Genomic DNA, 15,646 nt, shown 5'->3' with positions numbered 1-15,646 from the left:
TTTTGCTCCCCTATCACGGAACAGAATTTGTATTTTGGCCTAGGTTCACTGTATTTTCTTCTGCTTCGGAGCAACCGATGAATTTTAAATACTTCTATTTATGCCATAGCACCAGAAACAGCTGTTCCCTGGAAGGCTCCTGGATCCAAACAAAACTTTGTAAAATCCATGGAAGATCAAGAGATGGGGGTTCACTGGGCATTGTCAATCAATGCTAGTCTCACAGGTATTCCTAAATGACCCTGCTGACATATCCATACTTTTTCCTTAAAGTTCCATATTTGTACTCTTGCAAGAAACTTTGTGAAGTTTCTGCCCAAGATGCAAAAAAAACCACTTAAAATATGATCCTAAAGATTTCAAGAGAGAAAGCAGGTGAATAGAACCTAAGGTCCATAATAATAAAAAACGAAGTTCATAGAATCATAGAATGGTAGGGTTGGAAGGGACCTTTAAAGGTCATCTAGTCCAAATCCCCTGCAGAAGTTCTTGAGATTTAAAGCAAATTTCATTGATTAAATACTTGACTCCTCAAGGTTAAGACGCCAGTAGCCTATACAAAATTCATGAATGCAATTAAAGGCACTATTTATATTTCTCAAACACATGGTTAGTTATCGTCATAACTTTTTAGGTTTATAAAAGGGCATACCTATCTTCCAAGGTTTCCCGTTATTAAAAATGCCTAGAAATTAAGGCTTTCAACACACTGATATTTAAATGACATTTAATAACATTAGTTGCTTAAATTTGAGACCTAACAAACTTTTACTAAATCCAACCACAACCTTGGATTGTTTTCCTCTAAAATACAGCACAAGCCGTTTCTGCCTGCACATGCAAGACTGCAGCCCAGAGCCCTCAATCCCTATCAGGATCCACAGCTTCAGCACCGCTACCAAAGCATTTCTCTTTCAATCGGAAAAAAAAATTATACTTTCAAAGTAACTTTAGGAAAGAACATTAAAAATTTAAAATATGTAAATACTGCCGTGCCTATACATCCTATCTGCAGGTTGGCACCTGCAAGAAGGCCGAGACACTGAGTGCCGACTGCTCGGGGGCACGCAAGTCTCGCGGTGGCGGGATCGCTGAGGAGGCACCAGAAATGACCGGCGCAGCTCCCACCACATCAGCTCCCTCCGCCCTCGCAGACCGCAAAAGCGGCCCGGTCTCGGCCGTAAGACAGGGAGCGTCCTCCATCGCCTTCGGCCAAGGGAATAACCGACCGCCCCTGTGCGAACCCTCTGGGTAAACAGTACTCCTGCCGAAGCGCCATGTTCAAGCTCGGACCTGCAGCACCCGGGCGCCAAGTCCTAGCCCCCACAAGTCGGCGGCTGCGCAGAGCTCAGCGGCGCGGGATGGCTGCTTGCACCGCCCCCCTCATTCCGCCCCGGGCGGCGGGGCGGAGCGGCGGGAAGTAGCACTCGCAGCAGCAACAGCAGCTGTCTGTGACCGGTTTGGCATCGGGTTTGTAGCAAGGAGTATCCTGGGATTGCTGCGGCCCCCTTCCCTCCATCACTCGCCTTCTGCCTCTTGCCGCCCTGCGCGGGCGCGGTGCTGGTGGCCGGAGTGTCTCAGCCCGCTCCCTTCGCCCTTCCCGCCGCTGCGTAGGCCCGGCGCTGCGAGGCATGAAGCTGACCAAAGCCCAGTACGATGAAATAGCCCAGTTCCTGGGGCACGTGCAACCTACTCGGCAGAACTTGAGGAAGCTGAAGGAGAAGTTCCCTAGGTAAGTGCTCCTGCCCTCCGGGGCCGCTGCCCGGCGCGGGGCGGGCGGCGCGAGCCCCGGGCGGCGGCCTGCGAGCTGGCTGTGGGCGGGTGAGGGGCGCTGCTGTGCGCCGCTCTGCCAGCTCCAGCCGGTGCTCGCTGTTCCAGGCCCCATACGGTACAAAATCACTCGGACACGCACACAGTCGTCGACGGCAAGCAACAGCTCGCAGAAGCAACTGCTAGGAGCAAAGTTTCTCCCTTTCTCTGACTTGAGAAGTTGGCACAAAATAAAGAACATGTCCTCACTGCCACATGTCCAAATAAAAGCTCTTGGAGTTCGCTTAAACACCAAGTAGATCTTCTAATGTGAATGAAGCCTTAAGGCTCAGGGCATTCCTCTGTATCTGAACCCATGAGTGGAATCCAGCCTCTAATAGTAGTGCCTCTTTGGCTCAGAGAGAACAGGCCTTCTAGACCCATGCCTTTATGTGGTTCTGCCGTCCTGTTGCAGGCTGGATCTTCATTTGAGCTGCAAAAAAATTGTCAAAGGCAATAGGCTAGTATGGAAAGGTACACATGTTAGGATGTGCTCTGGGCAATGATGTTCATTGCCAAAATTGCCAACAGCAAAAGAGGTGTAAAGCACATACTACAAGGCTTTCCTCTCTTTTTCGGGTTTAGGAGAAGCATTACTAATGCTGAATTGGACAGAAAACCAAATCAGGTTCTGTGGAGAAAGGGGTGGTACTGTATCTCAAATCACAAAAAAAATACTACATACTAGGGTTTTTAAGTGTTGTACTTACTTTGGTGAGAGAAATGAAATAAAAGATCATTGGCAAGTTTGTTGAGCAAACCTTGATAGTCTTACCACAAGCATAGCTGAAGAAACTGAAGCTGTATATAACTTCAAGTAAGTGGATGAAGAGACAGTATTAACTTAAGCTTTTAAACTGTCCAACAAAATATTTTCAGGAAAGCATATAATGCATTTAAAATTCAAGCTGAGGTAATAAGCCCATTCTAGAAAACAAATTATGCTAAAGCAATACAATTGGTTTACTGAGCACACCGAGTTGCATTGTTGGGAACCCAGCTCAACTTGCACAATACTGCAACTTGGGAAACCACTTATTATGACTGCATATGTCTAAGGAGCTTAGACTTGGCTTTATCACTGTGGTACTAATGAACTTACGTGCATGCACACACACAAGTGCACTTGTTCCCTTTTTCTAGTGTCCTTTAAAAGCCATCTTGAAAAAAGTTAGAGCTTATGTTGGTTATGATTGGAAAAAGGCCAGAATTTGGGTTGTGTCCTACACACAGGTCAGTCACTGTGTGTAAAAACTCACTCCCAAAACAGATGCATAGGCACACAAAGTGGTTGTAATAGTGAAAATAACCTTGTCAGGAATCTAGGCCATTTTGCTGAAACATTTTACTTCCCAGTCCACTCCTTTGATGTTGCAAAAGATCCACTGATTTCAGAATTTGATGACTTCTGAAAAAAATATAAGTAACAATGAAGAGTTATATCAGAAGAAAACTTTACTTTTTTTCTAAAGCAGCTAGCGTAAGTGTGGCAAACACTGAAAAGTAAAGATTATCTATAGTAGTTGCTTCCATGGTTTGCTGGCTTAACATGTTATTATCTTATTATCCACAATATGAGGTGAGAATGTTCTGGTGTGAATTTTGCTTGTGGACATCTATTGAATTTTGTTTGTCCCTCATGGGAGAACGCTAAACTCTTCTACTTGAATGATGAATTAATTTGTACCTTTTTTAAAAACTGTCTTAAGTATATTTTGAGGAGATCTGCATGTCTTATTTCTGTGAATGGCTCAGCAAGTGAAGTTTCTTTGTTGTCTTTTTGTTATTTTTTTTGTATGGCAGATGCAAAATACCTTTAGAGGAAGAAGTTTGAAGTAGATAATATGTTAGGCTAATGATTTTGAGATGCAGTTAAAAAAATAAAATGCTATATTCTGAGTCCACTGCTTAGCAGTAAGGGGGAGGGGGGGTCTTGAAGTAGATACATGTTATAATACGAAAACTAGGCAGACTCTGTGTTCATTATCATGTAAAACAGGCCAGCTGCAGAGATTTGTAAACTTGTATGCCATATTAAATGCAAAAACATGCTTTTTCAGTGATGTGTTGAATAACTGTGGATTAAGTTTCTTATCATCTAGAACCTGTGTCATTCCCTTCTAGGATGAAAAGAGTCTGATTGGATTTTTTGGACATTGTTTTCTTTATGAAAATCAAAATCAAGCAACCAGCTCCCCCCAGCTTTCTAATTCAGTCTTTATAAGAATATATTCCAGAATCTGTCATGGTACCTGCAATGTGATGAAGGTGTCCATGACTAGTTTGTCATTATTATATGGTAGCAGTTGCTGATTCAAACTGGAAAGCACTAACATACATAAATAGTTGCTTTCACCTTGCACTCTCAGTTTCTCCCCAAGAAAGATCAGCATTCCACTGGTAATGCAATACATAAATTGTCAGTTTTCAAGTATTTCTGGTTCCTACTGCCTCATACATCTTGAGAGTCTTTGGATTTCTGTATTCATCTGCTCAGTTTTTTTTTCTAATACTGTCTTACTTATTGGTTCCTCCCTTGTCTGTTGCATTTCTTGAGGGCTCACTGTTTATGCTCCTTATTTGTCTAAAGCAACTTTCACACTTTTTATATGCTTGTTCTTGTTCTGCAATTTCTCTCTAAGAGTAATTTGTAATTTCTTTAAAACTATTGCCACAATTTAGTGTGTATAGATAGGCTATCCAGTGGCTGCCAACAATGGCCTGTAAATCCAAATAATTTTTAAATAAGATTGTTTATTCTTTACTACTGTTGAACTGCTTCAGCAGGTGAGATGACTGCTTCAAAGGTGTTACCATGTGATTTATTAATATCAGTCAAAATTAGACTGCTTCTAGTAGTGTTTGGAAGTATCTTTAAAAGAGCATGGAGAATTTTAAATTTTTTTTGACAATCCTGTAAAATTACAGACAAAATTGATTTAGTCTACTTTGCTTATAATCTGATTATTTTGGGAAAACAGAAACTCTGGAATCAAGTTACTGTTCTTTTTCTGTAAGTGCTGCACTTTGTATTCCACGCCTGGCAGTTACTAATGTGTGTATTTATTTATTCTAAAGGTATGTATTGTCTTCTAATGTTTAACAGCAGGAATTTTGTATGAACTGGGGATTATAAAAATGTAATTCTGAGCACTAAGTACAATAAATCTCTGCCAGTATTGGATCACTGGTACATAGTGAACTTCTTTGAACTTCTTTGCATATACATCCATGATAATCATAGAATCACAGAATCTTAAGGATTGGAAGGGACATTGAAAGATCATCTAGTCCAACTCCCCTGCCAGAGCAGGACCACCTAGAGTAGGTCACACAGGAACTTGTCCAGGTGGGTAACATACTGATATAACATGTTGATAATTCCATCTCTGTTCCATGTCATGCTCTTCTAAAGCAGACCACCTTTTCTGCTTTGTTTGTCACTTGCTAATAATTTGTGTTTTTCTTTGTAACTTCTGTGTTCTCTTCTTCTGCCTTCTCTTTGACCATGGGTTTATGTTCTTCTGTGATACTATTCTTTTCAGTGAGACCTAATGTCTAAATTGGATTGCCCTTGTATGACTAGTTTTAGGAAAACTAGGATATTGCAGGAAATGCTCTGAGAAAGTTACAGTCTCTTTCTCAGTGCTCGTTTCTCTCTGAAACAGAAGTTAGAGCTGCCAACAAGTGAAATCTTGTGCATAAGAATCACCTTAGTATTAACTATGCATACATACATATGCAACAAGATGTAGACTAGACCTTTAAACTTCTAACTGTGTTCAAGGCCTATTTTAACTTGTCTAGAAAAGTCCAGCTTCTAAGGGTTTGCTTTATACACAAGGTGATACTCAAGTACTTCATTTTAGTTGTTTCCAGTGGAAAAAAAAAACAAAACAAAACAACCCCTCCATTCTTCTGTATGTGGCAGAATACATAGTTTCTCTTCAGAAATTTTCCCGAAGCTTCTTGCTAATAGAACATGAATGACAAATGACTGGATCCTTCTCAAATCTTTATATTGTTCATATTTTGCTGCTTGTATGAAATTCTGAATATTTAATATTACCATTTTCTTGGGTAACTCTTTGTCTGGTATTTACCAAGATTTCCAAGGGTGTAACTTTGCTAACATGGTTCACTGTGATACTGTCGCTTTTTTTTTCCTCTGCAAAGTTTTTCATGATTTGGTTCTGTTCTGAGTCTTTGATACTATATTGCACTTGAATTGGGAATACCAGAAACCTTCTGACAGTGTAAATTGGCTCAGTAGCCTTGCATCTTTTAGAGATTCCAAAACCTGTACTTTTCAATTTCTTGCATTCAACTGCTGTGAAAGATATTTCATTCCATTTAGGAGTGCCATATTCTTCCATGGCACTACTAGCGTAGTCTGTATTGTTTCTCCTCCTTACTTAAAATTGCTAAACAAACTTAGTGCCTCTAGCGTAACTTCACTTTCAGTACCTCTACTTTTATTCCTGTAAAAGAAGCATTCTCTTTTGAGCCTATCTGAGTGCAAACTGTGTTTAGAAAGAGTTTCAAAGTGCTAGGATTTCAAAGTTTTAGAATTTATAGCAGCTGCTCTGTGAGAGTCTTAACTTTTCTTTCATACATCTGTTCAAAGAAGTACTGCCCTGTTTGTGTCTCTTCTGTGTAAGCTTCCTTCCTAATGATCAGGAAGAGTTTTTCTTACAGCAGAAAACTGACATAAATGTGAGAAGAGAACTTATCCCTGCACTGCTTGCCATCTTTTTTTTTAATTTTATTTTCCAGCAAGCAAGAGAAAAACACAATGCAAAGGTTTGTATTGATATACTTGATATTTAAGTATGGTTATTTGTTTTTTACATATGTAACTTCATGTTTGATTGTTGGAATGTGCATAGTCTTTGTTCCCAGAGCATATCAAGTGATGCACATTCCTCTACATTCATGACCTGTCTTCTTTATTACTTAATAGCACTTCAGGTTTTACACAGGTTTTCAGTAATTATATTCCTCTTTCTACAAATTACTGATAGCTTTATTAAATGATGCTGTGCCTGGAAAGTATCCCAACAGGATTTTTATTTCACAATTTCACTGATTTTTTATTTTTTAAAAAATGTATTTACATAATAATGTCTCACAATTTTTATTATTTGTTCATTTTTATCACTTAGTAATGGTTCATACTAAAACAGAAGCCCTAAAGAAGTTTAAATTAATGGTATCAGTGTTTTCTTCTCCTAGCCACTTAAGACTGAGTTAATATTTTGTCTTCCTCTTCTCCAGTATTGGCTTTCTTTATGCTTTTTAGAATTGGATTAGATAGGCTTCTTATTTTCCTCTTCCAGACAGTTTTATTTGCAAGGAAATATATTTTTTTTTTTTTCATGAGTGATTTCTTCCTGCCTTTATGTTGGTGGTTAGATTATCAAGCAGTACTTACAATGCCAAGATGGCTGTGATAGGAAACAGAAACTCTCTTTCCCCTATTTTTTTCTCTTTTTTTCCTCATTTTTGTGTTCTGGTACCTGTTGCTAGTAGAGCCTGGAGATTTGTTCAAGGTGGAAGGATAATTCCCTGTTCTTTGCTCTAGTGCATCTTGGAGCTGCTGTTACCCAGGAGGGAGGACAGTGAAGCTCAAGAGCAGAGGGCAGTCAGCTCTCTATGTGGATTTCAGAGCTATAGGCTCAGGTCTCAAGCATAGATATATTGAACAGTGAAATCTTACCTATGAGCAGGCAACCTACTGGTGTGTGATACTTCCATTGCACTCTCTAGAGCTCTCGTCATAGCAAACCTAACATACTTGTAACTTCTGCCCTCTCTGCTCTTTTGAATAGTTAGTTAATTATTTTAGAAAGTAGAGGCTGTTTTACTTTACTTTGAAAACACTGATCTAGAAAATCTCATTTAGAAAGCTGCCTTTGTGTCTGTGAACACTAGAACTGTAGTAGTTTTACAAAAAATAAAGTGTAAAGGCATGTTTTAAACTCTTACTGCTCTTCTGTATTCTCACTACTTAACAGTGAAATAAATTCATGCTGTGCCTATATAAACAGCCTCATCAATGTAAGTAGACTAACTTATAGGAGAAAAGAAAGTGGATGTTAGCAGCAGGTACAAAGGGGGATGTCCCTTCCAACCCCTGAGATTCTGTGATTGGTAAATTTCTAAGCTGTGTATTTTGAAGAAGCAAATAATTTGCAGTAATGTACTGTGTTTAAATGATCTGGAGCATACAGGTAGAGCTGCTATGAAAACAACAGAATTTTTAAAGTTTTATATTTCTTCTTCTTTTATGTTGGACTTCAGAATAAATGATGTTTTACACTGCCGTTTGCTCTTTGTCTATTACATGTAGTGTCCAATAGTGCTGAGGGAGCTGGCTGATGTGGTTGCTAAGCCACTCTCCATTGTTTTTGAACGTTCTTGGAGGACAGGTGAGGTGCCTGAGGATTGGAGAAAGTCCAGTGTCACTCCAGTCTTCAAAAAGGGCAAGAAGGACGACCCAGGAAACTATAGGCTGGTCAGGCTCACCTCCATCCCTGGAAAGGAGACAGAACAACTCATCCACTCATCCTCAGTGCTGTTAATAAACATAGGAACGAAAAGATGGTTATCAGAGGGAGTCAGCATGGATTCACCAAGGGTAGATCCTATTTGACCAAACTGATAGCCTTCCATGAGGGCATAACTGGCTGGTTAAATGAGGGGAGAGGAGAGGATGTCATCTACCTTGACTTCCGCAAGGCTTTTGACACTGTCTCCCATAATGTCCTCATCAGAAGGCTCAAGCAGTATGGCTTGGATGAGTGGGGTGGATCAAGAACTGACTGAATGACAGATCCCAAAGGGTGGTGATCAATGGCACAGAATCGCGCTGGAGGCCTGTGGCCAGTGGACAGAGACTTGGCAGAGAGGAACCTCATGAATGAGGTTCAACAAGAGATAGTGCTGTCGTGCACCAGTACAGGCTAGTGGTCGACCTGCTGGAGAGCAGCTCTGCAGAGAGAGACTTGAGAGTCCTGATGATAATAAACTAACCATGACCCAGCAATGTGCCCTCATGGGCAAGAAGGCTAACGGCATCCTGGGATGCATCAAGAAGAGTGTGGCCAGCAGGTCATACTCTGCCATGGTGAGGCCTCATCTGGAGTCCTATGTTCAGTTCTCAGCTCCCCAGCTCAAGAAGGACAGGGAGAGTCCAGGGAGAGAGTCCAGCACAGGGCTACCAAGATGATCAGGAGACTGGAACATCTTTCATATGAGGAAAGGCAGCAGGAATGGGGCTATTTAGTCTGGATAAGAGGAGACTATGGGAGGATCTCATTAATATTGACAAATATATAAATGGTGGATGTCAGGAGGTTAGGGCATCACTTTTTTTTCTGTTGCATCTAGTGACAGGATAAGGAGTAATGGAAAAAAGGTGGAACACAAAAAGTTCCATTTAAACGTAAGGAAAAACTATTTTACTATTCAGATGAGGGAGCACTGGAACAGGCTGCCTGGGGAGGGTGTGGAGTCTCCTTCTCTGGAGGTCTTCAAAACCCACCTGGATGTGTTCCTGTGTGGCCTGATCTAGCTGGACCTGCTTTAGAAGGGGGGTTGGACTAGATATTTACAGGTCCCTTCCAACTCCTACCATTCTATGATTCTAGGAAACCTTAATATAATTTAAAATTTGTTATGTAGTTGAAGCTACATTTGATATCACAGGCAAACAGATTTATAATAAGAGATGAGAAAGAGATCTTAGCTCATCAGTTTTCAGAAATGGCCTACAATAAAATGTTGATACTGAAAATGAAATAAAAGTTTACTATACAAAGTAATTATGTGAGCTGTGAACCTGGAAAAGTGATGGAACAACTCATCCTGAATGTTATCACTGAACATATGAAGGATAAGATGGTTATCAGGGGGAGTCAACATGGCTTCACCAAGGGGAAATCCTGTTTGACAACCTGATAGCCTTCTATGAGTGCATAACCAGCTGGTTAGATGACAGGAGAGCAGCGGATGTCATCTACCTTGACTACAGCAAGGCTTCTGACACCGTCTCCCATTACATCCTCATCAGAAAGCTCAAGCAGTGTGGCTTGGATGAGTGGACAGTGAGGTGGATTGAGAGCTGGCTGAATGACAGAGGCCAGAGGGTGGTGATCAGTGGCACAGAATTGACTTGGAGGCCTGGTGCCAGTGGAGTTCCACAGGGATCGGTTCTGAGGCCAGTCTTGTTCAACATCTTCATCAATGACCTGGATGAGGGGACAGAGTGTACCCTCAGCAAGTTCGCTGATGACACCAAACTGGGAGGACTGGATGCTTCTCCAGAAGGCTGTACTGCCATTCAGCGGGATCTCAACCGGCTTGGGAGTTGGGCAGAGAGGAACCTCATGAGGTTCCACAAGGACAAGTGCAGAGCCCTGCATCTAGGAAGGAACATCCCCACACACCAGTACAGGCTGGGGGTCAACCTGCTGAAGAGAAGCTCTGCAGAGAGAGACCTGGGAGTGCTGGTTGATAATAAGCTAAATATGAGACAACAATATGCCCTTGTGGCCAAGAAGTCCAATGGCATCCTGGGATGCATCAAGAAGAGAGTGGCCAGCAGGTCAAGGGAGGTTCCTCTCCCTCTTTACTCTGCCCTGGTGAGGCCTCATCTGGAGTACTGTGTCCAGTTCTGGGCTCCTCAGCTCAAGATGGACAGGGAAGTGCTGGAGAGAGTCCAGCACAGGGCCACCAAGATGATCAAGGGAATGAAACATCTGTCATACGAGGAAAGACTGTGGGAACTGGGGCTGTTTAGTCTGGAGGAGACTGAGAGGAGATCTTATTAACGTTTATGAATATCTAAAGGATGGGTGTCAGGAGGTTGGGACATCCATTTTTTCTACAGTAACTAATAACAGGGCAAGGGGTAATGGGATGAAGCTGGAACACAAAAAGTTCCACTTAAGAAAAAACTATTTCACTCTGAGGGTGAGGGAGCAGTGGAACAGGCTGCCCAGAGGGGTTGTGGAGGTCTTCAAGACCCACCTGGACATGTTCCTGTGCGACCTGACCTAGGTGACCCTGCTTCTGCAGGGGATTGGACTAGATGATCTCTAAAGGTCTCTTCCAACCCCTACCATTCTATGTTTCTATGATATTGTTCTCTTTGAAAAGGTATTCTTGCTATTTGAACCCCTGGTAGGAAATCTACTGTCACATATTACAACTTTGATAGGCAAAACCAAAGGGCATTTTTCTCTTTTCCCTTAACTGTCAGTAAACAAGCCTTAAAGAACTTGCACCTACTTGGATTTGGTATGTCTTGATAAAAAACTGCTTAGGCTGTGACCCTAAGTAGGAAGGATACTAATTCTCCCCTGTAATACAAAATATTGTGTGACAGAAATGAACTAGATCAGCATGTAACTCAGAAGAACTTTATCTCCTCCGTTACTTATTAGAGTAAACATGAAGTTACTTATTTAAAAGCTAGCTATTGATAGCAATTGAAGCTTTCAGAATAGAATAGGAAATAGAGTTTTACTGAGTTTGAAGGCTCTCCAAAGCAACAGACAAGGTTTAAACAGAAAATTCTTAACACTGAAACATGTAAATTCTAGGTCTTCAGATACAGATGCCTTCTGGATTTATTTGAAAAGAGATGGAAAGTGATTTTTTTGAGTCATTTCTATCTGTTATTAACTAAAAAGTATAAGACGTATAAGCATGTGTAATTGTGAAAGTCAGTTTTGAGGGAAGTCCATTGTAGTTTTCTGTAATCATCTTCTTTATAAGCATTCCCACAATTATGATTTTACTTTATGAATCATTGAGTACTGATAAGTCTTTTCACTTAACCTTTTCCCTTTACAATACAGGAAGTGCTGCTATATGGGAGTACAGTTCATTTTATGAAACAAAATAATCATACAGAGCAGGGCTTATTACACTTGTGAAATTCATTTTGGATGAGTAAAGAAAAGGCTTTTTGGCCTTGAGGAATTTATACAAAGCACTTAGAAGTTAATTCTAAATGCTTTGAAGATTTGATGGTGAAATACAGTGATTAGAGGAGGCCTCTTAAAGCAGAGGTGGAAATTAGTTCCCTATAATTTGAGTATGCATTCTGAGTCTGTTGTTGTGTGTTAGATGCTCTTGTTAGAAGAAAAGAGAGAAACAGAAAGAGGATGAAAGAGAAAACAGATAAAAATATATAGAGAAAAAGAAAACAAGACAGGAAAAAAGAAAAAGACAAAAATATAGACAAGAGGCAAAAGAGAGAAAATGCAAGAGAAGAAAGAGGTTAAAAATGTAAAGGGAGGAAAAGGAGAAAAGGGTGGAAAAAGGAAAGGAAAATGGGAAAAGAGAGAAAGAATGAAAAAGATTAAAAGAAATTCAAAAAAGATAAAGGAGAGAAAGAAGAGTGAGACAGAAAGTCTTTTTATACGTAAAAGCTGAAGGACTTGTCTTGATCACAGTGTACATTACTGTGTTTCTTCATGAAATTTAATTTAGTTTTAACTATTATCACTTTACAAATTCCATCGTTATGATAATCACCAGCAGGATAAGAATATAAGTCTTGTGGCACTCTTTTAAGTATTTCATTTGAAAGCAAGCTTGGTGTCATCAGATAGACCAACAAATGTCTATAGATTTAAGGGCCAGATTATGGTGGTTGTTAAGGAAGGATGAAGTGGAAGTTTAACACTGACCATATGTGCATTTCAATTGACATGTTGATTTGAGGATACCGTTATATTTATGTTGTTTGCACTGCTTGCACTTAAAGATGATGATAGACATGGTAATTCTTGATTGTATTTCAGTAACAGATCCATACTGTATCATTCTTCTGAAGCTTGAAAACAAGTCTAGACTATAGAGTTTTATGAGCAGAGAGGATCTTCTACATCAGAAGGGGAAATATGTTATTATCCTGTTGTTTTTTGGACAGTCATATTCTGGGCTTTATTACAATTGCACGATAAATTGCTGAATACACTGTCTGCTGACTATGACCTCACCATGAAAAATTTGATGCATTAGAGTAGGAAAGGTTGGAATATATCAACCTTAGCTGACAAGGGACTTTGAATTTTGACCTAACACAGATGACCTTTGTGTGCAATAAAAGTGAGTTTAATCTCCAGGTCAAGGTTGAGGTGAACGACAGGGCAATGTGTATTGGTTTGTACTGTCTATGACTGGATCACACCTAGTAAGCAAAGAAATCCAAGGTCTTTGCATTTCAGAGGAACCAAATGCTTACTTACCTAAAGTTTACTCTCATCTGTTACACCATCTTCAAAATCTGTGCTGTACTGTAGACAGCTGTGGGCTAACTCATTTGAAGCTCAGTGTTTCAGAATAAGAAGTGTGAGGTGCATGTATTCTGTTCCTATAGATCATTGAATAGGTAAGCTAAATAAAATTTCTCCTCTAGCAAGGAGAATAAAGGCTGTCAAGTATATTGCCTTGCTATTGAAAGGATGGAATCTAGAAGCTTTATTTCTGTGACAGCTAACCTGTCTTTGGAACATTGGAAGTTTATTCCTAAGTGGCTTACACTTTTAGGAGGAACACAATTAAGAGAGCTCTGATGTGTTTCACTAGGCAAATACAAAGAAAACGTGTCTTTTTGAGCACTCCCTTGATGTAAAAGGTACTTGATCAAAGAAGCTAAGACACAAAATGTTTGGGGGGTTGTCTAGGTTACATAATAAAGACATATAGATGAATTTAAGTAAAAGATTATAGTTTTATAGTAGTCACAAGCATAATCTGTCTTTTTAACTGGCTGGTGTTTCAGGAGTGCTATTTTACTAACATACTAACAGTACATGCCTTGAATATTATACACATGTAAGACTTGTAGCAGTGGTGCTGTTGGAAGGAGGGGTAAGGAGAGAGTTCTCTTTAAATCAGCCAGAGGGGGTAAAAAAAAAATGTTTGAGACTAATGGAAAGAACCTCTACTCCTTTAATAGAGCCTGCAAAATATATTCTCCAGGACTGATCAGCTCTGAAGGCTCTAGAGGTTTGATGATTGGAATGGCAGGAAATCACACTTTCAGGACATAACGAATTGACTAGGCCATCCATCATTTGTTAGCATGCGCTGAAACACTGGGTTTGTGTGCAAAGGTCTATGATTTAGTAAATACTTGGGAGATGAATAGAGCTTACACACAAGGGAAGATATTGCTGTCCTTCAGCAGCCTTAGACACAGATCCCTGCTGAGAAGGCTGTCTGACAGCAGCTCATCAGTAACTGGCCTGTCACAGTCAGTGATGCTCATCAGCCATCCCCAGTATATTAAATGCATTTTTAATATCTGCTTCAGTAGGTTTAATGAAGAAAATTTAGTTTCCATACTCTGATCACTGCTTCCTCAAGTGTTTTAAAACATTGAGTGAAGCACTTCCAAGAAAGCAACTGTGCTGATACCTGGAGGAGTACATGGAAAATGAAAGTGAAACAGAATTCTAACAGAAGTGTTATTATCCATACAGTTTCCCTAAAGAAAAACAAAAATGTTTGGAAAAACCAGTGATCTTGGAAACAATTGACTCTCTTGCAGAGGGACCTTATGCAGCCGGCTGTATAGCAGCAGAGATGCAGCGTTGGAAAGGTGTATGCACAGCAATTTTATTGCAAACATCTATTTGAAACATTCACTTCTTGAGCTTTTTTTTCCCTCAGGAATCTATTCTGTGTTCACAGAAGAGAAAGCAAGTGCTGAATGAGACCTATAAATTTGATTCTTATATGTGTCAAAACAGCAATGTATTAGATGCATATTATTATAAAAATCTAAGATGTGTCCTAAACAATTACATTTTGATAACACATGACAATATTAAAAAATACATTTTCTTGTTAGCATCAGTTCACTGTTGTTGTTGGCAGGACCTATGATTTATTACTTGAATTAATTACTACAACTATTTTGGTTCTGATTTATGTCTTATAGCTTATCACATCACTTAATAACATCTATGCTTCTGTAAGATCATTTTTTAATCGTTTATTCCTCTAAGTTCCTGGTGAAAATACCATATCTCTTTCCAATATGAAAACCTCAGAAGTGTGTATTATGCTTAAAACTGTGCAAAATAATGGTAGGGTCTAATTTCTGTAAGAATATGGAATACAGTAACTGCTCCTACTAAAACTGTCTTCTAAGACAAGCCTTATAGAATATTGTTTACAAAAAACCCAACATCATTGGAAGAGGAGTGGAAAAATAGTACTTTGTTTTCTTCAGGTGTTTGATGGTCAAAAGCCTTGTTCATTTGTTTAACTAATTCGTACCATGCAAGTAGATTTCAAACTCCCATTGGCATGCTAAGATTTCGCACTCTATCGTTAGCTTTCAACTTGTATTTCATAGAGTCCTTGTTGTCCATGGACTTCAAATGAAGAATACAAAGTAAATGAACTGGTTGTGGAGTCTTCTTCCTTGGAGGTCTTCAAGACCCGCCTGGATATGTTCTTATGCAACCTGATGTAGGTTGACCTGCTTCTTCAGGAGGGTTGGACTAGATGATCTCTGAAGGTCCCTTCCAACCCATAACATTCTATGATTTTATGAACTTCTTGTCAGCAAGCTTAAATTTGCCAAATAGGAATCTGCGCCTCTTGTGGGAAAAACTTTTTGGTTTGTGAACACTTTAGGTTGAAAACTTCTGTTTTGTCAGCAACTAAAGCATATTAATCTGTTTTGTGGTTTCTTTTCATACTTTTTTTTTTTTTTAATTCCAATGTCCAGAACATTTTGACTGTGGTAGTCATATGAATGGGATATATTATCCCTTCCAGCTTCATGCTGGAGAATTCTTGAACT

The 15,646-nt window shown here is 39.8% G+C and overlaps 1 protein-coding gene across 7 annotated transcripts in view; it reads left to right on the top strand.

Moving 5' to 3' along the window:
* Positions 1-1,391: 1,391 nt before the first annotated feature.
* CDIN1 (CDAN1 interacting nuclease 1) overlaps positions 1,392-15,646 on the top strand; it is a 160,308-nt gene continuing 146,053 nt past the window's right edge. For all 7 annotated transcript variants that reach the window (XR_009818903.1, XR_009818904.1, XR_009818906.1 and 4 more), the window contains exon 1: positions 1,392-1,732. Coding sequence is in view for 2 of the 7 variants with exons in the window: in XM_061997873.1 (XP_061853857.1) it covers positions 1,632-1,732 (101 nt within the window). In the remaining 5 variants the exon portion in view is untranslated. The remainder of the gene's footprint in view (positions 1,733-15,646) is intronic.

The sequence above is a fragment of the Colius striatus genome, chromosome 6 (assembly GCF_028858725.1).
Source record: "Colius striatus isolate bColStr4 chromosome 6, bColStr4.1.hap1, whole genome shotgun sequence".
NCBI classification, from domain to species: domain Eukaryota; kingdom Metazoa; phylum Chordata; class Aves; order Coliiformes; family Coliidae; genus Colius; species Colius striatus.
The sequence above is the reverse complement of the archived record's forward strand: the minus strand, read 5'-3'. Positions and strand labels throughout refer to the sequence as shown.